At 44.7% G+C, this 24,287-nt stretch overlaps 1 protein-coding gene across 8 annotated transcripts in view; it reads right to left on the bottom strand.

Moving 5' to 3' along the window:
- LOC135069306 (E1A-binding protein p400-like) overlaps positions 1–24,287 on the bottom strand; it is a 318,615-nt gene that overhangs the window by 3,599 nt on the left and 290,729 nt on the right. For 6 of the 8 annotated variants that reach the window (XM_063964668.1, XM_063964667.1, XM_063964670.1 and 3 more), the window contains 10 exons: positions 21,440–21,518; positions 20,753–20,965; positions 10,822–10,867; positions 8,705–8,814; positions 8,218–8,416; positions 7,889–8,043; positions 7,569–7,811; positions 4,333–4,498; positions 1,496–1,620; positions 933–1,103 (listed from right to left, as the gene is read on the bottom strand). In XM_063964668.1, coding sequence (XP_063820738.1) covers positions 933–1,103; positions 1,496–1,620; positions 4,333–4,498; positions 7,569–7,811; positions 7,889–8,043; positions 8,218–8,416; positions 8,705–8,814; positions 10,822–10,867; positions 20,753–20,965; positions 21,440–21,518 — 1,507 coding nt within the window. The remainder of the gene's footprint in view (positions 1–932; positions 1,104–1,495; positions 1,621–4,332; positions 4,499–7,568; positions 7,812–7,888; positions 8,044–8,217; positions 8,417–8,704; positions 8,815–10,821; positions 10,868–20,752; positions 20,966–21,439; positions 21,519–24,287) is intronic. The other 2 variants (XM_063964669.1, XM_063964675.1) reach the window with 1 other exon arrangement.

Here is a 24,287-nt window from a genome sequence, read left to right as displayed (position 1 = left end):
ATGCCAGGCAATTGGTTAAGTAGAAAATCGTCACTCCCTACCGCACAATGAAGTACTTTCCAAAAATACATTAATGGCCTAATTATTGCTATGTCGATGTCAGATGCATTTGAGCGACTGTTTCTTTTTGCACATGCAACTAACTCGCAGATGAGACACATGGCCTCTAAAATGTCTTGAAAATGTATTAGGCATTACTGGGCATTGACTGGAAGGTGGCTAAGTGCATGCTCAGAAATGGTCCATCTTATGGCCATGTCGCTGAAGATGCATAATCACTCATATTGGAGGCCATACTCTGACGGAGAATCTTTACCTAGCATGGGGCTGGTGCAACTTTCCATGATGCAACCAATGGCTGTGTCTAAAGATGCACCAAGCTGTATTTTAGTGTCTTTAGACGTGAAAGTAGGTGTTTTAGTCCCTGCGTCCTCAGAGGCACGCTTGTACTCTACGAAAGTGCTTGTACCAGCAAAAGCAATACCTGCAGCGTCCGACTCAGAATCAGCCCCTAAGTCATACACTTTACTGCAATAGGAACTTCACATTTTGTGACAATGAAATGATGCAATGAGCTGGTGGAATAATCTGCATGCCCGACAATTGGTATAATTATCACTATACTCAGCTGCCATTTCTCCAGGGCTTCAAAATATTGAGACTCCAGCAGATAAAAGTAGATTCTACTGATACTGTATGTGCACCACCGATGGTGGATTTGTCTGTAGGTAAACATTTTTCTCTAACAGACGTTGAACGGTGTTTGATAGAAAACAATTACTGTTTCATGTCATTACTCCACTACCAATTTTTTTTTATACACCAAATTTAATTTGAAATGGGTGACATTGTTAAAAAGTGAGCAAGTGTCAATATAAATAATAATAAAAACCCCATGCCTTCTGTAATGTGATCAGGAGGGCAGCAGTTACCTGTACCTGTATCTGTGCCTGCACCTGCTGAGCTCCTGGCGACTTCTGAGTCTGAGAGATAGGTGTGGTCAGGAACTGGGATTTAATGGCTGGCTGAGTGGTGTATGTCAGCTTCTGCTGTTGGGATTGTTGCTGTTGGGTCTGGACAGTAACTTGCTGGGCTGTTATTTGCTAAGGGGAACAAACAAGGTAAATCGCATTATGCTGTTTTCAATGGACATGAGACTATAATATCCTTTATTAATGTGACTGCACTACTACGGTCAACACTGTTGTTCATAGTTGATGATTAAAGCCACTTCTTCGTATTAATATATATAAAAGGCTAGGAATTAATTATAAATAAAATATGTAAAAGAAGAATTTTCTTTCGTCCCTCTTCAGCATGTTGCCATGTTAGGCAGGAGGTGCTTCCCTAAGTGAGTAGACTGAGTGTGACTTGCTCTGCAGAAATACTGTGTGGATGGAGTGTAATAGTTCCAATTTACATTGTAACAGAGAAACAGTGGGATATCATGTTAACACTTAAGACTAATGTATTACATAGCTGATATGTGTATTACCTTCTGCTGCTGTACAGTGGACTGTCCTGGTGCTACCCCAGATTGCAAAGCTTTTTGCTGTTGTTGCTGTTTCAGTTTCAGAAGCTGCTGTACATTCAAGGGCTGAGCGACCACAGTCTGCCCACCTGCAGGACACATTTGGAAAGGGTCATCCTAACACCATCAAACGGTTTAGCTCAGTTAGGGTGCTACCAATAATAGAAACAGCACCAACAGGACAGTTCTGTTCAGTTGAATTAATCTTTAAAGGGAGAAGCAAAGATGTAAGAGGACAGATCTGTACAAATTCACATACAGATGTAGCCATGCTCATGTTACTGTGATGCGGCATGCTCCGTGGCGACTATACGCAGCCAGCGATTGCTTCATTACTTCCTTCAGGAATTAATGAATCGCTGGCTGTGAACAGTCGCAGCCTGGCATGTCATGCAGCAAGCTACATTGCAGCAATGATGAGCACGGCCACATCTGTAGATACATAATTACAATGGGCAGTTACCATAATAATAATGTAGTGAAGACAAAGGGGAGAGGGCGCTATGAGTCTCTAGGTGATATGGGCAGGGGCGCCGACAGCCTTGCTAAGCCCTGGTAATGGGAGGGGGCGTGGCCAATAGGAGGAGAAGTAGCAAGACTCCCTTCCTAGGGAATGCATGTGAGGCCGCAGCACCAGTCCCTGATGCAGTAGGCGGCTGCAGCAGCAGAGGAGAAGGGAGCAGAGGCGGGTGGGTACAGTTGCTCTCCCTGTACATCACTCAAGGGAAGAGAGGACTGACTGCTTCTGCCTCTCTCCCCGGTGCAGCATACAGCAGCATGTGCCGCATGCTGTGCTGGGGAGAGAGACTTCTCTCTCTCTCTCTCTGCCAAAAGTACTTCTGCAATGGGGAGAGGGAGGGGAGTGTAGCGGGACCTGGGCCCTCTCCAGGCCCCTCCAACAGGCCTGGGCCCATATAAAGCGTACCCGACCCCCTCTCTGCACCACTGGATATGGGTGGTCACAACAGGAGAAGAGAGCAGCGGAGGTCCTGTAGTCTCCCATAAACTTCAATAGATTTCTGCCCTTTAAAAAAACTGACCAATGTACTTTATAATAAACATGAAAAGCCCAGACCATTACTGTGCATAGAAATTGTTTCACTGTGTGTACCAATATTAATTTTATTTCTATATGGTTTTATAGGCTTGAGTTTATGTCAGACTTGCAGGGATCATTGATAGCATAGTCCTTCTATGACGTAGTACAGGTGATACTTAACAGCAGCTGTGGCTTAATTCAGCCAGTTGAACAGAGGTTTAGTGGGAAATTCAATTAGGTGTGAATTTGGTCCTGCAATTCGAATTCACAGCAAATTTGCATTTCAAATTACATTTGCAATTCAATTCCAACTCGCATTTCTTTTTTAGAGTAAATTTGGCTGTTTTTGTTTACACCCCCCTGAGCAGGTGAAAAGGAAGGGAAATCTTATGTCGAAACTTGCTGCAGAACGCCTTAGACACCCCTCCCTCTAATGACTAAGTAGGCATTTAGTTTTCAATTAGCTTAATTAGGCCAATAATTACATGTCATTATTGGAGTTAAAAAAAAATAATGGCATCGTATTTATTGAAAGTATTTAGTATTTGGTCTCAAATTACCCCCAAATTACATTATTTTACTTTTTTTTTTAATGCACAAATCAGCCATCTGACACCTCACTTTCCTTATGCCACTAACAGCCTTCTATATGGTCCTGCTAATTAAATTGTCACCTTTTTGGGGTCCATGAGCACTTTTCATGCTCTTCTCCAAGTTCGCTTTTGGACAGAATTCTAATTGAACTGTGTGAATCTCGGGTGCGCACATAAAGGCAAATGGTGGAGTTTAAGAGAATTTGACTTCTGCAAACTCGCAACTAATTGAATTTCCCCTTAGACTCAACAAAAGCTTTTAAGCTCAGTATTGGTTATACATGTACAGGTTGAGTATCCCATATCCAAATATTCCGAAATAAGGAATATTCCGAAATACGGACTTTTTTGAGTGAGAGTGAGATAGTGAAACCTTTGTTTTTTGATGGCTTAATGTACACAACTTTGTTTAATACACAAAGTTATAAAAAATATTGTATTAAATGATCTTCAGGCTGTGTGTATAAGGTGTATATGAAACATAAATAAATTGTGTGAATGTACACACACTTTGTTTAATGCACAAAGTTATAAAAAATATTGGCTAAAATTACCTTCAGGCTGTGTGTATAAGGTGTATATGTAACAAAAATGCATTATGTGCTTAGATATAGGTCCCATCGCCATGATATCTCATTATGGTATGCAATTATTCCAAAATATGGAAAAATCCCATACCCAAAATACCTCTGGTCCCAAGCATTTTGGATAAGGGATACTCAACCTGTAATATTTATAAACATTTAACTTAATGTAAACTTAAGTGTGTTAGTTGCTCAATTAATTTAGAAGTAATAGCAGGTACAAATAAATTGATTGAACAACTTCTATTTTGGGCATCATCTGCAAAACTTGTATGGGATCTGCAGTTGATAGTGCTGGCCGATAGTGCTGGTCCTTGTAGTGCCATTTTGGAGACTTTGGGGGTATCTCTGGTAAGTTAGTTCTCAATTTAAATGTAAAACTTGAGAGTATATGACCCAATAGAAAAGGCAGTTTTATTTGGTCTTCTTTACAGAATAACAGGTGTGTTCTAGGAGATGCCTTCAAAGTAAGAATAGTTCTATTTACAATGATATGTGCATATTCATGCCAGTTTACACATTACTGTTCCTGAGAATCTGATACATGAGGAGACAGGCACAAGACAGGACCATTACATACTATACCTGCAGCTTTCTGAGGCTGGCCAATAGCAACACTGATTCCAGCTACCGTCACAGGAAGGGTGGTAACACCGGTGGAAGATACAACGGCAGAGACTACTGGAGGCTTTGCTAGTGCCACCTGTGCGGTTTGTCCTGGCTGTGCCTGGATCTGACCCTGAGCCTGAAGCTAAAGGAAATCAAATAAAATCGACAGTGTCATTTCACAATATTGATAAAGATTTTATCCCCTGCTCGGTATGCACAGAGATTACAAACAATCGCAAAGCTTGTGTTTACAGCAAGATATTTAATAACAGACAACGCCAAACTGCAGAACAGCTCAGCTTCTCTTATCAAAATATATCAGGATACCAGTACCCACACAATCACCAGGGCCCTGTTCTGTGCAGTACCCACACAATCACCAGGGCCCTGTTCTATGCAGTACCCACACAATCACCAGGGCCCTGTTCTATGCAGTACCCACACAATCACCAGGGCCCTGTTCTGTGCCGTACCCACACAATCACCAGGGCCCTGTTCTATGCAGTACCCACACAATCACCAGGGCCCTGTTCTGTGCAGTACCCACACAATCACCGGGGCCCTGTTCTGCAATCACTAGGGCCCTGTTCTGTGCAGTACCCACACTATCACCAGGGCCCTGTTCTGTGCAGTACCCACACAATTACATGGGGCCTGTTCTCTGCAGTACCCACACAATCACCAGGGCCCTGTTCTGTGCAGTACCCACACAATCACCAGGGCCCTGTTCTGTGCAGTACCCACACAATCACCAGGGCCCTGTTCTATGCAGTACCCACACAATCACCAGGGCCCTGTTCTGTGCAGTACCCACACAATCACCGGGGCCCTGTTCTGCAATCACTAGGGCCCTGTTCTGTGCAGTACCCACACAATCACCAGGGCCCTGTTCTATGCAGTACCCACACAATCACCAGGGCCCTGTTCTGTGCAGTACCCACACAATCACCGGGGCCCTGTTCTGCAATCACTAGGGCCCTGTTCTGTGCAGTACCCACACTATCACCAGGGCCCTGTTCTGTGCAGTACCCACACAATCACCAGGGCCCTGTTCTATGCAGTACCCACATAATCACCAGGGCCCTGTTCTATGCAGTACCACACAATCACCAGGGCCCTGTTCTGTGCAGTACCCACACTATCACTAGGGCCCTGTTCTGTGCAGTACCCACACAATCACCAGGGCCCTGTTCTGTGCAGTACCCACACAATTACCAGGGGCCTGTTCTGTGCAGTACCCACACAATCACCAGGGCCCTGTTCTGTGCAGTACCCACACAATTACCATGGGCCTGTTCTGTGCAGTACCCACACAATCACCAGGGCCCTGTTCTATGCAGTACCCACACAATTACCAGGGGCCTGTTCTCTGCAGTACCCACACTATCACCAGGGCCCTGTTCTGTGCAGTACCCACACAATCACCAGGGCCCTGTTCTATGCAGTACCCACATAATCACCAGGGCCCTGTTCTATGCAGTACCACACAATCACCAGGGCCCTGTTCTGTGCAGTACCCACACTATCACTAGGGCCCTGTTCTGTGCAGTACCCACACAATCACCAGGGCCCTGTTCTGTGCAGTACCCACACAATTACCAGGGGCCTGTTCTGTGCAGTACCCACACAATCACCAGGGCCCTGTTCTATGCAGTACCCACACAATCACCGGGGCCCTGTTCTGTGCAGTACCCACACAATTACCAGGGGCCTGTTCTGTGCAGTACCACACAATCACCAGGGCCCTGTTCTATGCAGTACCCACACAATTACCAGGGGCCTGTTCTCTGCAGTACCCACACAATCACCAGGGCCCTGTTCTGTGCAGTACCCACACAATCACCGGGGCCCTGTTCTGCAATCACTAGGGCCCTGTTCTGTGCAGTACCCACACAATCACCAGGGCCCTGTTCTATGCAGTACCCACACAATCACCAGGGCCCTGTTCTGTGCAGTACCCACACAATCACCGGGGCCCTGTTCTGCAATCACTAGGGCCCTGTTCTGTGCAGTACCCACACTATCACCAGGGCCCTGTTCTGTGCAGTACCCACACAATCACCAGGGCCCTGTTCTGTGCAGTACCCACACTATCACTAGGGCCCTGTTCTGTGCAGTACCCACACAATCACCAGGGCCCTGTTCTGTGCAGTACCCACACAATTACCAGGGGCCTGTTCTGTGCAGTACCCACACAATCACCAGGGCCCTGTTCTGTGCAGTACCCACACAATTACCATGGGCCTGTTCTGTGCAGTACCCACACAATCACCAGGGCCCTGTTCTATGCAGTACCCACACAATTACCAGGGGCCTGTTCTCTGCAGTACCCACACTATCACCAGGGCCCTGTTCTGTGCAGTACCCACACAATCACCAGGGCCCTGTTCTATGCAGTACCCACATAATCACCAGGGCCCTGTTCTATGCAGTACCACACAATCACCAGGGCCCTGTTCTGTGCAGTACCCACACTATCACTAGGGCCCTGTTCTGTGCAGTACCCACACAATCACCAGGGCCCTGTTCTGTGCAGTACCCACACAATTACCAGGGGCCTGTTCTGTGCAGTACCCACACAATCACCAGGGCCCTGTTCTATGCAGTACCCACACAATCACCGGGGCCCTGTTCTGTGCAGTACCCACACAATTACCAGGGGCCTGTTCTGTGCAGTACCACACAATCACCAGGGCCCTGTTCTATGCAGTACCCACACAATCACCGGGGCCCTGTTCTGTGCAGTACCCACACAATTACCAGGGGCCTGTTCTGTGCAGTACCACACAATCACCAGGGCCCTGTTCTATGCAGTACCCACACAATCACCGGGGCCCTGTTCTGTGCAGTACCCACACAATTACCAGGGGCCTGTTCTGTGCAGTACCACACAATCACCAGGGCCCTGTTCTATGCAGTACCCACACAATTACCAGGGGCCTGTTCTCTGCAGTACCCACACAATCACCAGGGCCCTGTTCTGTGCAGATGCATGATGCTATACTCAAGCCAGCTGCTATGATTCATTGGTTTTGTGTGATCAGTGAGCAACAGTTATTTTGTCAGGACTAGCTCTCATTGATGGGAACGGATCTTAGAATGAACCTACTCTAAGTACTTTGTATACAGAAGTAAAATTATTCTATATAATATTAGATATAGAGTAAATGAGCTAATTAGAAAACAAAGCATTATTTAATGTCAACACCTACCAGTCGAGCCACCTGTAGATTAGCAACAGTTGCACCAGTGAGGACAGCTCCAGCTCTGGGTGCAGTGACTGCAGTAAGCTGCTGCGTCTGTTGCTGCGGTTGTGCCTGCTGCGACTGTTGCTGGCCCTGCACTGCTGCTGGCTGAGGTCCTCCCTGTTGAGGCTGCTGCTGTTGTTGAGACACAGACTGAGTTGTCTGTTGCGATAGCTGCATTTTCTGCTTCTGCAATTTCAGTAGCTGTTCCTGAACCAAAATGTTGCAGTTAAGGAGTACCCACGGATATTCATTGGAAACACATGCAGTAATTCTGGATACATTACCTGGGATAGTTTTCCAACAGCTTTTATCTGTCCTGGGGACTGTGCCTGTGATTGTATCTGAGGAACCTGCACTTGGGCAGCTTGCTGTTGCCGAAGAAGTTGGAATTGGGCCGGGGTTATGGCTTTACTGGCAATCTGAACCCCAGCAGTTGTAGCTGTGAAGGTGTAACCAAAAAAATAAAGATATAGCAGGTAAGCAGAAAATGGATGAGCAGAGTATAACAATAAAACTTCCCAAGGAAGTATTCAATCCGAAGAGCAGAAATCAGGGGTGATCACATTGTGATACATATTGAGATGTAATGAGAGAAATGAAAGCAATTCAATACCTGTTGTCACCTGTGTAACTATTGACCTGGTCTGTGTCTGGACAGGGGTAATACTACTGCACACCACAGTTCCACCAGTCACTGGCGTCACGGCTCGCACCCCCTGATTTGTTGCTATAGTGACCATCTCTGAAGGTGCGGCTGAAGTTGCTACAGCTCTCTGCTGTGTGTGGACAACCTGTGGAGCGCCACCAGGAGACTAACAGAAAATAAATGTCGCTGTTAGACATTCAGTTCTCAATTCACATCTGTTAGCATAGACTCCCTATAGCTTTCAAGTTTCATAAAGGCAATCTGATCAGAATTCCAAGTACATTTACCTGTACTGTGATTTTATATCTGTAGGCCTGTTCTACATCAGTCTGAAGATCAAGGGGAGCTCCAAGACCCAATTTCAGTCAATTTCTCATTTATTCATTTTAAAAACTTATCTACCAACATTGTACTGTCCAGATGCAATTTTGAGATTATATATATGTTTACTTACAGTAAGGGTCCCTGGTATGACAGGGGATGCCAATCTCTTATTGATAGGCTGGAAAGTGGCAGAAGGGACGCCAGCAACAGTGTTTACAATGACATTCCCACTGACAGCAGCTGTAAACATGATACTGCATATTAGTGACTAAAGAAGGACATCTGCAATTCACACTGAGAGAACAGTCTCACTCACCGCAGGACAACCCTTCCATCAGGATGGGTGCATGTCTGTTGCTTGTAAAATGCATGGTGACCTATCAATTATCGGCCTGACTGAGATTAACGCAAACACGATTTTTACACAGTTGAGCAGATATCACCCACCCACATGCATCTAATTCTGCCCATACACCAAAAGATTTATTGTCAGATCTGGCTGGTTGGAATGAAAAACTGGTAATGGATGAGAGCAAATGACAACTGACCATTTGCTCCTAAATGCAGTAAAACTGACTGTTGTTCAGACAAACTGGCTAAATCAAATGGATATTAAATCTGTCTGATTGACCACTTTTGTCTGTTTTCCAGTGTTTGGGAGCAAATGGTCAATTGTCGTTTGCTCCCATTCATTACCAGATTTTCATTTCAACCAGCCAGATCTGACAATGAATCTTTAGGTGTATGGGCAACTTAAAGCTGCAGTGTGCAATCGTCTGATCTGTGGTGGATGCTGCGTTTCTGTACACGGCCGATGAGCCTTGGAAAGCCACCTGTGGGCATCTCAATACAAATACAGGCGGCTGCAGCAGTTACATATTTTCACCGCGTACACATTTGCAGCTGCAGTGGAATTAGTGTATATCACTGAATCAGGCCCAATGCATCCTTAGGGTTGCCCACCTCCCTCATTCACACTGGTTAGCAGAGTAAGGATCACTACTCTAGAAATGTATCCTGGAAGTTTCCTGGGGCTATTTTCTTTAGCTATAATGTAAGTGGCGAAGGCACTGTGATTATAAGAATCAATGATCCATAAGTCACTGTGTATTTTACAAGGTACAGACATGTCTGCACATACTGTGGTTAAAATGATATATACTGTATGCATGAAGAGAAACAGCAAACTAAGGACCTAATTCAGACCTGATCGCTGTTGTGCGAATTCGCAAGGCGGACGATTAACGATCAACTGCGTATGCATAAACTGCGCATGCATGCGGATTATAGTGTGCACGTGACAGACCAAACTGTGAAAAAAACAGTGTCTTTTTTGATTGTTATGTGTACGCAAGTTGTCGGTGGTAACTGGCTGTATGGGGGTAGTAACTGCCCGTTTTCTGGGAGTGTCAGTAAAAACGTAGGCATGCCCAAGCGTTTTCAGGGAGGGTGTGTGACGTCAGCGCCGGCCCCAATCAGCCTGATTCTAACGCACTGTAGGAGTAGGTCCTGGGCTACGCACAGACTGCACAGACTACAAAAATCATGTTGCAAACGGATTTGCAGCTGACCAGCGTACGCAGCAATTTTCGCGTGCCGTACACAGACTAGTACGGGGTGGGTATTCACACTGGGCGGTGATTATCTGATCACAAACTTCTGCAAATTCGCAGAGGTGCGATCAGGTCTGAATTTGGCCCTAAGACACAATTACAGGTATTACAAATCTTCCAGTGGTACCTTAGATGAGCAGTAAACACAAAGCACGTCTGCATACAGTTACACAAATTTCAACCAACATACAGAACATTCACTGTTTCTGACATAAATATGATTGTTAATATGATATTAAGATTTGGTTGGTCCTAAAAATCACATAGACATAAACAGACTTAGGGGGGAATTCAACACCGTGGCTAACTGCACCCCCCACCCCCACCTCCTCCCCCTCAGGTGGCTATTAAAAAATTCCTGATAATCTACCCTGTTTTCGCTATTGTGGCCACGAAAACACATCGATCCGTGAACTTATCATGGATTCTATGTGTTTTCGTCCATACATGGGTTATTTTGGGGAGAATATAACAGCTATAATTGAATTGCCCAAAGTGAAACATCGGGAAAAAGTCATGGTACAACCCCATTTTTTCTCCGGAAAACGTATCAGGGCTAATTGAATTGCCCCCTAAATATAATAACAGTCAAATGTACAGTACTAGTGGCATAGTGGTACACATTGTAACTTACCAGCTTGGATACCTGCTCCTGTTGCTGCTGTCTTGATGGTTCCAGCCTGTATGAACACACAGCATGGTATATTTAAGTTTGATACAGTAGTTAAGGAATATACCGTTTTTAGAATATATAGATAGAAATAAAAACAATAGTTAGGAACAGGAGAAAGTAGAAATGTTCTGCCGGTTTATACCTTGACAAGTGCAAACTGATTTTTGTTAATACTTGAATATCTATTTTATGACAACAGATACACAGCGAGCTAATTCTGAATCCACCATAAAATGTATCATTGTCACCCAATGAGGGTATTTTCAAAAATACTTGTTGTAATGTTGTCCTTATTAATGATACAGTACATGAATTGTCAGTAGAATAGTGAATTTGGACCACTGGCTCCCAGCGGACAACATCTTGCCCTCATACTACCCCTAAAGCCTAAGGCTTAACAGCATGTGGTTTAGCAATATAACATTTTGTACTGTACTTTCTTCTTTTTTTTTTGTGTAAGAAAGAGGTTGGAGGATAAAGCAGTGAGATTCACTGCTACTGCTACCCAAGTGGTGTTCAGTGTCCAAGTCACTTAGATGTTGGGCACATACTGCTGGCTTTTAATTGGACAACAGCATTTCCACATTAGAAGACAATGGCAGAGTAATCCTTCTGCAGAAGAAATTATAAAAAGGCAATTAGCGCAGCTGGGACAGCACTACCATCTGTATGATCACAGGCTGGGTCGCCAGGAAAAGTAGAATCAGCAGTGGAGGGAATAGGTTCATAATACTGGGTTTATTACTCTGCATTTTATGTGACATACAAATTGACATGTACAACTATTGTTGATATTTCACTGAGCATTACTAATACTCTCATCTTAATACTGGATAATGCTTTTAGTGCTGGCATTTTACTGTACTTTATTATTACAACTTGTGCCATATTCATGGACATTACTGTTCTACTGAACCATATAGCGCTAACCAACACAGTGTTACCATTAACATATCTGCAGAAGCTATTGTATATTTTGGGGCAACAAACAGAAATATTTGGACACAGAAGGTCATAATGTTAATGTCTGATAAAGCACACTTTCACTGTCCCTACTTCTCTACTGCCCTCCATCTGATTGTTGGTGTTTCTCAAGGTTGTGCTTTTTGGATCTCTGTCCTCTTTATACTTGTCCTCTCTGTGAATATATTCCTTGGCCTATACTCCCATCTCTATGCAGACGTCACCCAAATATATCTCTTATTCCCAGACCTGTCTACCTGTCATGTATTCCATCTATACAACTGCTTGTCCAAATTTTTTTACTTGAATGTCTGAATGATACCTAATGTTATACATGTCCAAAATAAAGCTCATTATTTTCCTTCCTCATAGTGTCACTACCCTCGCTAGTCTCCCTCACACGCTGCGAGGATCACATTGTCTGCTGCATTGGTGGCTTTCTCAGTGACCTTTAACTAACATTTCCAGTCCCTTGTTTTGTGTCACCTCCTTCAGTACAGTGTCAGACTTTATCCTTTTCTCACTTTGCAAGTTATCAAAAACTATGGTAAGAACAGTTCTCTCATTGTCCACACTGACTACTACAATGGTCTGCTATCTGGCCTTTTTCTTACCAATCTAACCGCACTACAATCTATCAAATGCTGCACCTCTTCCCAAATACCTACATTAACTGCCCATTATACCTGAAATAACTCAAATTCCTCACCCTCATAGCCCTCAACGACTAGTATCCTTCTTATATCACAAGATACTTATCCTCTTCTGTGAAAACTATCTTTAAAGGGGGGTACACACGGAGAGATCCGTGCTTAATTTCTAAGCAATCTGACTAGACTGCTTAGAAATCAAGCACGGATCTCTATGTGTGTATGCCCCATAACCATAGCGTTGCGCAGCCCTGGGCATCGCTATCGCCGGTACTAGATTGGCCTACATGCAGGCACAATCTAGTAGATCGCTCACTTCCCCGCTGTGTGATGTGATTTCCCCCACCCACCCATCCTCGATCATCACACATCGCGTTGTGCTGAGCGGGGGGAGAGATGTGTGCTGAGCGGTCACTGATAGATCGCTCAGCACACATCTCCCCGTGTGTATCCCCCTTTAGACAGACCAGTTAGTTTTCTTTTGATCAAACAGTCCACACCCACGTCACACATGCTCAGGCGGGTCTTCTAGTGACAGTGATATATTCATAAAATACATTCTTGTTGAGCAATTGGAAAAATATAATTATATATATATATATACAGGTTGAGTATCCCATATCCAAATATTCCGAAATATGGAATATTCCAAAATACGGACTTTTTTGAGTGAGAGTGAGAAAGTGAAACCTTTGTTTTCTGATGGCTCAATGTACACAAACATTGTTTAATGCACAAAGTTATTAAAAATATTGTATTAAATGACCTTCAGGCTGTGTGTATAAGGTGTATATGAAACATAAATGATTTGTGTGAATGTACACACACTTTGTTTAATGCACAAAGTTATTAAAAATATTGGCTAAAATTACCTTCAGGCTGTATGTATAAGGTGTATATGAAACATAAATGCATTCTGTGCTTAGACTTGGGTCCCATCATCATGATATCTCATTATGGTATGCAATTATTCCAAAAATACAGAAAAATCCGATATCCAAAATACTTCTGGTCCCAAGCATTTTGGATAAGGGATACTCAACCTGTATAACATAATGATATTTGGAAGAGTTAAGGCAACATCTGAAGATGTAGAAAGTGGCCATCGCTGGGATAAACTATAGTTGTAACGTATTAAAGATATTAATGCAAATGAAGTCACATATATATATATATATATATATATATATATATATGTGTGTGTGTGTGTGTATATATATATATATATATATATATATCTATATCACATATGTATATATATATATATATATATATATATTAGTGATGAGCGGGTTCGGTTTTACTCGGTTCTCAAAACGGCATCTTATTGGCTATCCAAAACACGTGACCTTCGTGAGCCAATAAGATGCCGTTTTGAGAACCGAGTAGAACCGAGTAAAACCGAACCCGCTCATCACTTATATATATATATATATTTGTATATAAATGGGTCCTGTACACACTGCCTGTTTTATCCTTCTGATGAAGACATTGTTTTGGGAGGGTGAACCTTCTCTCCCCACATTAGATGGGAAAAGAGAGAATGTGTTGAACTGTCAGTCTAGTTTCCACGGTAAAAGCAATGATCAGTATAGACCAAAAATTGGAGGATTCATCTACACAAGCATAGACAGTAATGTCATAGGGGTATATGCAATTCACGGCGAATCGCGGCAAATTATCGCCGTCTTTTAATTCGACACAATTCGACAGGTGAATTCCGGCAGGTGGCTGCCGGAATTCACCATATTCAATGAAAAACGGATTCGACATTCCCGCGGGCGAAAAACGGCCGATTTGCCGGATTTTGCCGGGATTTAAAAAAACGGGAAAAAACGGGGGGAAATGGCGTGGAGTCCCCCCTCCAAAGCACAACCAGCCTCGGGCTCTTCGAGCTGGTCCTGGTTCTAAAAATGCGGGGAAAAATTTGACAGAGGATCCCCCGTATTTTTAAAACCAGCACCGGGCTCTGCGCCTGGTGCAAAAAATACGGGGGACAAAAAGAGTAGGGGTCCCCCGTATTTTTCACACCAGCATCGGGCTCCACTAGCTGGACAGATAATGCCACAGCCGGGGGTCACTTTTATACAGTGCCCTGCGGCCGTGGCATTAAATATCCAACTAGTCACCCCTGGCCGGGGTACCCTGGGGGAGTGGGGACCCCTTCAATCAAGGGGTAGCCCCCCCAGCCACCCAAGGGCCAGCGGTGAAGCCCGAGGCTGTCCCCCCCATCCAATGGCTGCGGATGGGAGGCTGATAGCCTTGAGAAAAATGACAAGAATATTGTTTTTTCCAGTAGTACTACAAGTCCCAGCAAGCCTCCCCCGCAAGCTGGTACTTGGAGAACCACAAGTACCAGCATGCGGGAGAAAAACGGGCCCGCTGGTACCTGTAGTACTACTGGAAAAAAAATACCCAAATAAAAACAGGACACACACACCGTGACTTGTACAACTTTATTACATACTGCCGACACACACATACTTACCTATGTTGACACGAAGCAGTCGGTCCTCTTCTCCAAGTAGAATCCACGGATACCTGAAAATAAAAGATAATTATACTCACCTTCCAGCGTCCAGAGATACATCCACGTCCAGAAAATAATCCAGGTACTTGGCAAAAAAACAAAACGCAATGACCCGATCCTGCGGACTGAAAGGGGTCCCATATTCACACATGAGACCCCTTTCTCCGAATGTGCCGGGACACCACGTGACTCCTGTCACTGAGGTCCCTTCAGCCAATCAGGAAGCGCTACTACGTGGCGCTCACCTGATTGGCTGTGCGCTGTCTGTGCTGTGACAGCGCATCGCAAAGCCTCTCCATTATATTCAATGGTGGGAACTTTGCCGTCAGCGGGGGGGTTACCCGCGGTCAGCCGCTGACCGGCGGGTGACCCCACCGCTAGCCGCAAAGTTCCCACCATTGAAAGTAATGGAGAGGCTTTGCGATGTGCTGTCAGCTCAGATGCGCACAGAGCCAATCAGCAGAGTGCAAGGACGTTGCACTCGCTGATTAGCTGAAGAGACCTTTCTGTGACAGCTGTCACATAGAGGTCTCTGCATTCGGGGAAAGGGGTCTCATGTGTGAATATGGGACCCCTTTCAGTCCGCTGGCACGGGTATTTGCGTTTTGTTTTTTTGCCAAGTACCTGGATTATTTTCTGGACGTGGATGTATCTCTGGACGCTGGAAGGTGAGTATAATTATCTTTTATTTTCAGGTATCCGTGGATTCTACTTGGAGAAGAGGACCGACTGCTTCGTGTCAACATAGGTAAGTATGTGTGTGTCGGCAGTATGTAATAAAGTTGTACAAGTCACGGTGTGTGTGTCCTGTTTTTATTTGGGTATTTTTTTTCCAGTAGTACTACAGGTACCAGCGGGCCCGTTTTTCTCCCGCATGCTGGTACTTGTGGTTCTCCAAGTACCAGCTTGCGGGGGAGGCTTGCTGGGACTTGTAGTACTACTGGAAAAAACAATATTCTTGTCATTTTTCTCAAGGCTATCAGCCTCCCATCCACAGCCATTGGATGGGGGGGGACAGCCTCGGGCTTCACCCCTGGCCCTTGGGTGGCTGGGGGGGGGACCCCTTGATTGAAGGGGTCCCCACTCCCCCAGGGTACCCCGGCCAGGGGTGACTAGTTGGGTATTTAATGCCACGGCCGCAGGGCACTGTATAAAAGTGACCCCCGGCTGTGGCATTATCTGTCCAGCTAGTGGAGCCCGATGCTGGTGTGAAAAATACGGGGGACCCCTACTCGTTTTGTCCCCCGTATTTTTTGCACCAGCACCAGGCGCAGAGCCCGGTGCTGGTTTTAAAAATACGGGGGATCCTCTGTCAAATTTTTCCCCGCATTTTTAGAACCAGGACCAGCTCGAAGAGCCCGAGGCTGGTTATGCTTTGGAGGGGGGACCCCACGCCATTTTTTCCCGGGATTTTACCATTCCATCTATTTAAAAAAAATATATATATATATTATATTTAAAAATATATAAATAATACTTGTGCCTCCAAAAAAGACAAACCAAGTACCTAATCCCTTCTAATATAAATAGATCTGATATTACCAAGAAAAAAAAACACAAAAAAAACATGTTTTAAATTTTTTTTATTGGTTTCACCCTCCAAAGTGTGGCGGATTGAAAATGACGAATTTGCTGTCTAAAAGCACTGTTGTCGAATTTCCAAACTTGAATTGAATACACTTTGGTCGAATTGCAGCACTTGTATCATTGCAGAAAAGTCGAATTTGCAAAAAGTCGAATTTCAAAAATTCGAATTTTGAAAGTCCGTTTTTTTGACGGAAAGTACTGAATTGCATTGACGAATTTTTTTTTTTGGCGAAAATGTCCCGAAATTCGACAATTTCGGGAATTCGACCGCAATTGCATATACCCCATAATATGTTAAATGACGTTCTTGTGGCGATGTAATAATTAAAAGCCCAGATGAGTATAAATGCACCCATATACCATGCATGGTACTAAATGTGTATTTTCAACCAACTTGTATGCATCTCTGTGTTCAGATCGCCCTGATGCACATGGCCGGATTAACAATGGGGCGGATGGAGCTGCAGCTCCAAGCCCCCCATTGAAAATAGGCCCACAGACCTCCCTGCAGTGCAGGCAGTAGCCAGTGCTGCCAGGAAAAAAAACATTTCCTGTCAGCACATACATCAGCTAACTCACCTCTGGCTGCCCATTCACCCCCACCCCAAACTGGTCAGCCTGTGTCCTCACCGCTTTGTGTTGCAAGGGGCGGGGCTTCGGACGGGCAAGGGGGCGGGACTTTGGACGGGCAAGGGGGCGGAGCCACATAAATAGTTACGAGACAGCAGCCTCCTGTCAAGACCCTGCCCCTCTTTCGTGAGGCATGTTATTGTTGGAAAGCTGCAGCAGGAAAGGTATGCTGCAGCAAAAGCAATTATGTTTTGATGGCGAGGGGGCGGGGCTTCGGATGGGCATGGGGGCGGAGTCTGCCCCCGAACCCATCAGAAGCCGCGGCCCCTTGTCCATCAAAACCTAAATGTTTTTGCTGCAGCATACCTTTCCTGCTGCAGCTTTCCAACAATAACATTGAAAGAGGGGACGGGTCTTGACAGGAGGCTGCTGTCTTTTAGGAGAGCTGGGTCCCTGGATGTCAGAGCTGAGGGGGCATGCAAACCATGTGAGTAGCAGCCCACACCAGGCCCCGAGGTCTGCTATGTAAGTGGTGTCTATGTCAGTAAGTTTTGAAGGGGGGGGGATGTGTGTGTGTCACTAAGTAAGTAGTGTCTGTCAGTAAGTAGTGTCAGTGTCAGTAGGTTTTGCGTTTGTTTGTGTGTGTGTGTCAATAAGTAGTGTCAGTAAGTTTTGCATTGTGTCTGTGTCAGTAAGTTTTGCATTTTGTGTGTGTGTGTCTGTGTAAGTTTTGTGTTGTGTCGTGTGTGTCAATATGTTTTGCGTTGTGTGTGTGTGTTAGTCAGTCCTGCAAGTGTGGCAGTACGCTCCGGTATGGCGTACCATTAAGAATGTGTCCGCCAGTACGCCATACCCCCGCCACACTGTAAAACACCACCACCAAGCTCCTAGATCTTGCTCGGAGGCGCCGCCAGCACCTTCTTCCTTTTGCAGGAAAAGGACTGCTGGGAGCATGAAGGTGATATCATCACCATCCCGCACCTGGCAGACTGGCAGAGAAAAAGTGACTATGGGGTGCCGGGCCACCGGTGTGTGGGTGGTATTCAGTATACCAGTTGTTGGGATCCCAGCGCACAGTATACCGGCGCCAGAATCACGACAATCGGCATACCGACACCTTTTCTCACTTTTGGGGGTCCATGAACCCCCTGGAGGGAGGATAGCGTGGCGCTTACGCGCGCCACTGTGCCCGCAAGGGGCTCATTTGCGCTCACTTTGCTGTCGGGAAGCTGGCAGTCTGGATCCCGGCGCCGGTATGCTGGCCGCCGGGGACCCGGCCGCCGGCAACTCATACTACACCCCGGTGAGTAACTCTAAGGGTCGGGACCCCTCCCCACAAGTACAATGAGGCGGCACTACCAAGTTTTGCTGGTGCAGTAAGATTTATTGATCCAGAATCTTACTTAATAAATCTTACTGCACCAGCAAGACTCGGGAGTGCTGCCTCATTGTACTCTGTCCACAGCTTGAAAAACCGAAGGAGGGCACTGGAGCAAATATTCACATCATAACAGGATGAGTGCTGGGTACACATCTTATATATAATATTTTTTATTCTATAACAAGTGTCACATCCTGCTGTCCTTGTCTCTGTAGTCCGCAGGGACAGGGGGTGTCTGTGCCATGGATTCACATAATATATAACCACTTCACCTAGTGTCACATGGTTACATCCCTTAATGACATGTGACCACGCCCACGGCACGCAGGCACAGTACCACTGAGAAAAAAATGCTGTGTGCACCACAGGTGTCAGTAAGAAGTGTCTGTCAGTAAGTAGTGCTTGTGCATGGTGTCTGTGTCAGTAAGTTTTGTGTGTGTCAGTAAGTAGTGTTTGTCAGTAGGTTTTGTACTGCGTGTGTGTGTCAGTAAGTAGTGTCTGTCAGTAAGTGGTGGGTGTCTGTGTCAGTAATACCCCTTTCACACCGCAAAAATAACCTGGTATAGACTGGGTATATTGCTGGGTCGACACGTTCCGATGTGTGTTGTGAAAGGGGTCATGGGCGAATTCTGGATTGCTTGACCCAGTAATTCAACCCGGGAATAAAGAAGGGTTATTCTCGGGTTAAATACCAGGTCCGGTGCAGTGTGAACGGGTCACCCAGGTCGATGCAACCCGGGACCCGTTCACTGCATAGGGATGATCTCATCTCCCAGCACCGCCTCTGCACCTGATGCCGACTCCATCTCCGCCCACAGATGGCAACCCGAACCGACCCATTTCCAATTCCCAGGTGGACCCGGCATTGTGATGGGAGAGCGGTATAAGTATTGTGTTGTGTGTGTGTCAGTAAGTAATGTCTGTGTCAGTAAGTTTATCTGTGTTGTGCGTGTGTGTCAGTCAGTAATATCTATCAGTAAGTGTCTGTGTCGGTAAGTTTTGTGTTGTGAGTGTGTGTGTTAGTAAATAGTGTCTGTCAGTAAGTGGTGATTGTGTCAGTAAGCTTTGTGTTGTGTGTGTGTGTGTGTGTGCGTCAGTAAGTAGTGTCTGTCAGTAAGTGGTGACTGTGTCACTCACATGGCATAGGCCACACCCCCTATTTAGACCACACCCACACCACACTGATCACACCCCCACATCACTAGTCACACCACCGCAGCGCTTGTCACACCTCCTGCCGAGGCACACAATAGGCCCTTCCTAAATTTCAGCTCCAGGCCCATATGGACCTTAATCTGGCACTGCTGATGCATATAACTGGGTTTCACAGCTTTCATCATTCTCAGGGTGCACTTGCACCAGCTGTATCCTTGGTGCAAATGATCCATCAGAAAACAAGCACATTTACAGGTACACACAAGTCTACTTAGCCTGTAATCTCATAGATATGTCCTTGCTATACTTTACCTACATGACAATGCCCTGCTAACACCCAGTTATGTTCCTTCAGTTGCACGTGGGGACAGAACTGAAGGAACATAGACTGTGGGCGTGTGTGCTTCACGTTGGCAGTGCAAAAACACACAAGATCCATCTACAAAACTGATTTGCATTCAACTCTGCATCAACCCTTCTTTGTTTTTTCTTCTTTCCGCTGCATTTAGAACAGTGTCCTAAATATATGGTGCATGGTGTCAGCTTTTTGTAAATATACTATGACTGATCTATCACTATTTACTGTTTAACAATACCACTGTTTAGTGTCAAGTTAATACTGAATACATACTTAACTTTCATGGCTCATCTATTCAAATTTCAATTTTGGCGTTGCGGTCAAAAAACTCAGTTTGATGTCATGTCCTGTATGATTTTTAACTCCGGTATCACCTACCTCCCTCTGTCACAAACTTGGGAGCCCTAACTGCTGTCTTGCTAAATCTTGTTTCTGAAGGTGGCGGTTTCATAAGGATACCAGGAAAAGGTCACACTTACGAAGTCAGGTTATCCTACAGCCTAGTATAATTATTAAGAGGAAATAAGCTAAAATTACTGTAATTTTAATAAGAAAATTAAAGTCAAGTGTTAGAGATCCTCAACTAGTCATGTGATTGCTGTACAGCCATAGAGAACACAGACTAGTGTCCTGTTGCAAACACCACAAGTCAGGGAATCAGCAGGGAACGTGGCATGGGAAAAACATATACTGCTTACCAGCACTGCAGTGGTTGGTACACTGGTGCCCGTTGGGCTGGCAACTACTGCCTGTGGCTGCTGGACAACCTGTTGCTGAACCGCTTGTTGTTGAGGCTGTGCCTGAGCAGGCTGAGCAGCTGGAGTTGATGATTGCTGGCCATTCTGCAGCGGCTGTTGTGGAGTCTGTGGACCTGACTGTTGCTGGGCCCTGTGGTGTTGCTCTACCAATGCCTAAAATGCATTTACAGTACACAACGTTACTACAATGTGCATCTACAATAAAATATTACACATGCAGCAGTTGTATATTGTACCACATGAATTATAGGATGTTATTTATTATTAACCTGTTACCATAAATGACCATTTAAGAATGGTATGCACTCATCATGCTGCCATTCAGAATGTCCATGTTGATATAGTCTGAATCAACATTGAATGGAGTCACTGACAAAATGTCGACATTGTGAATATCCACAGTCAGAATGTCGACACATGAGGTTAGGTTTAGGGTCAGGTGAAAGCTAAAGTTGCATTGTTGACTGTCAACATTCTGGCAATTTCTACATTCTGAATATCGACATTCAGAGCATATCAATATTATACTTTCAATATTATGAACGTCAACATGTTATTTCACACACTGTGGAATAACGTTTTTACCAATGCAAAGTTATTCTCAAAAATGTATTGAGAAGAAAATACCTTCTTCTCCTTGGCAATGCGTTCCGCACGCAGAGATGCCACTTGGATAGGTGGTAGTGGTTTCTCGTAGTTAATTCCACTGGGGACAAAAAAAAACATTTAAAATTAAAACTGATGATAGGAACCTTTAAATAAATCAAAATGATTCTAAAACAACATGTACAATGTTAAAGACAGCATAGCCGATCTAGCAGATCCATTTCAAAGCACACTTCTAGGGGACAGTCATTATTAAAAAGATATTATCTATTTTCTTTTCTTCAGCTGTAGGGGGTAATTATGGGTCAGATACATAGATTGCCTCTGTTCTCTAACCAGCCTAATGGGTAACAACTGAAATTCACTTTAAATGCCAGTAGTGTGGTGTTGAGGCAGCATTTTTCCTTCGACATGCAGACATATACAATTTCCAGCAAGAGTGTCCAAGAAGAGGGACACTAGGCCCCTAGTCACGGTGGCTCACAGTTACATGTACGTGCAAATTCCCATAGAAACTACAAGCAACAAAACCAGGTTCACAAAGCTGATACCCTTCAGGCTCGTCAGGATCCCGGCTGTCACAATGCCGACACCGGGATCCCAACGAGGCCACCATACTGCTGCCGGTATAGAGGGAGAATAGAGACTATGGCGAGCATAGCTCACCACCAAACCCACAAGGGGCTTCGTTGCGCTCGCATCCCTGCCAGCATTCTACCGCTCGGGATGCCGATGTCGGTAAACTGACATTCGGCATCCCATGCGACGGTTATATAATACGAACCCCTTCAGGCAATGCCTGAGCAGAAGTGGCCTTAGTCAGTAGCACAGCGCTTATGTTCAAGTAGTAGGGAAAGAAACTCCTTGCTCCTCAAATTAGCTTGATGGTAATAATAAATAATAAATCAGTACTAATTCTTAAAATTCATATCTTCAACATGTAATAAATGTGGTGTGAATATATATATACACACACACACACACACACACACACACACACACACACACACACACACACACACACACACACACACACACACACACACACACACACACACAAGGGTTGTCCAAAAAGTAATGCCTAAATGCTCATAACTCTGAAATAATATGCAACATTTATTTGAAACTTTGCCAGTTTGTAGTTTAATATGTCTGCTAGCTACATATGTATTTTTGATTAGGTAGTCCAAGAAATACCATGGAAACCAAGATGAAACAAAAAGCTGCCATTGAATTTCTGGAAAAAGAAGGCTGCAGTACTACAGGAATCCACAGAAGACTGAAAAAAGTGTATAGTGAGCGTACAATTGACTATAGCAATGTCAGAAGGTGGATGAAGCGTTTTCAATCGGGAGAATCATCCTTGTGCAACAAACCTTGTGGTGGCAGACCATCAACTGCAGTGACAGCAGAGAACCGACACAAAGTCGATACCATGATTCAGAAACACTGTCGTGTGACCATCAGAGATATCAGTTATGAACTTGAATGTAGCCATGGCACTGTAGAAACACTAATCAATGATTTGGGATATCGTAAAGTGTGTGCTAAATGGGTTCCAAGGCAATTAACCAGGGATCCTAAGGCCCAGAGGGTGGAAGTGTGCAATGACCTTTTGACCAACTTTGAAGCCAATCCTGACACGTTTTTGGAAATTGTCATTACAGGAGATAAGACCTGGGTATTTCTTTATGACCTAGAAACAAAGGCCCAATCAAAGCAATGGAGACAGCCAAGTTCACCTAGGTCCAAAAAGTTTAAATCACAGCGATCCGTAAACAAAGTCATGGCCACATTCTTCTGGGATTGCCGAGGTGTTATTCTCTTCGATAAATTGGAAACAAACCAATCAATCAACAGTGATCGATACATTATTACACTTTAGAAGCTGAAAGAAGCCATCCACAAAAAAAGGTCAACAATTCCACTGTCAAATGTCATCTTAAACCACGACAATGCCAGACCTTACACTTCGATGGCAACATCTGCGGCCATCGCCAAAATGGGGTGGGTAATAATGCCACATCCACCATACAGTCCTGATTTGACCCCTTCTGACTTTCATCTGTTTGGCCCTCTCAAAAACTTGATGACATAGAGGTTGTTAAAAACGCCATACGCTCCTGGGTCAAAACTAACCCCTGGAATTTTTCCAAAGTGGCTTCATAGCTTGGGTTGAGAGGTGGAGAAAATGGTTGAGAGCAGATGGTGAATTTTTAGATTAGAGTCATTCTGTTACTAAGACTTCAAAGTATTTTACAGCAAATTTTCAAATCTGTATCTATACCCCATATAGATAGATAGATAGATAGATAGATAGATAGATAGATAGATAGATAGATAGATAGATAGATATAGGGGCATAGACAGAACTTTGTGGGCCCCATAGCAACATTTTGAATGGGCCCCTGTCACAATGCTTCTACAGTCACCTCTCTTAATTTCATGCCCCATAATAGTTCCCTAGTTCATTGTCTGAACTACCAATTTGTCCTCTTACATCCTTTCTGCAGTCGCACTAGACAGCCCTTGATGTTGCGCCATGCTGTGGCGGGATTTGGTAGCGCTGAGCATCTTTTTTGCTGATGTTTTCCGCGAAAATGTGTCTCAGACACAAAGTAATGTAATAGGACGCACAAGCAGTGTCTGTTGATTAAAATGATATGCAACATGCCACTGTGTGCTGAGCCGTCACAACAGGGACTTACGGGTTGTCTGTGACAACTGGAACACTTGACTCACCAAGCTGGGATTTGTTCAAGAAAATAGGAATTTAATACCTACCAGTAATTCCTTTTCTCCTAGTCCGTAGTGCATACTGGGGTCTTGTACTTTAGTACCATAGGGTATAGATCGGGTCCACTGGAGC

The sequence above is a fragment of the Pseudophryne corroboree genome, chromosome 1, assembly GCF_028390025.1.
Source record: "Pseudophryne corroboree isolate aPseCor3 chromosome 1, aPseCor3.hap2, whole genome shotgun sequence".
NCBI classification, from domain to species: domain Eukaryota; kingdom Metazoa; phylum Chordata; class Amphibia; order Anura; family Myobatrachidae; genus Pseudophryne; species Pseudophryne corroboree.
The sequence above is the reverse complement of the archived record's forward strand: the minus strand, read 5'-3'. Positions and strand labels throughout refer to the sequence as shown.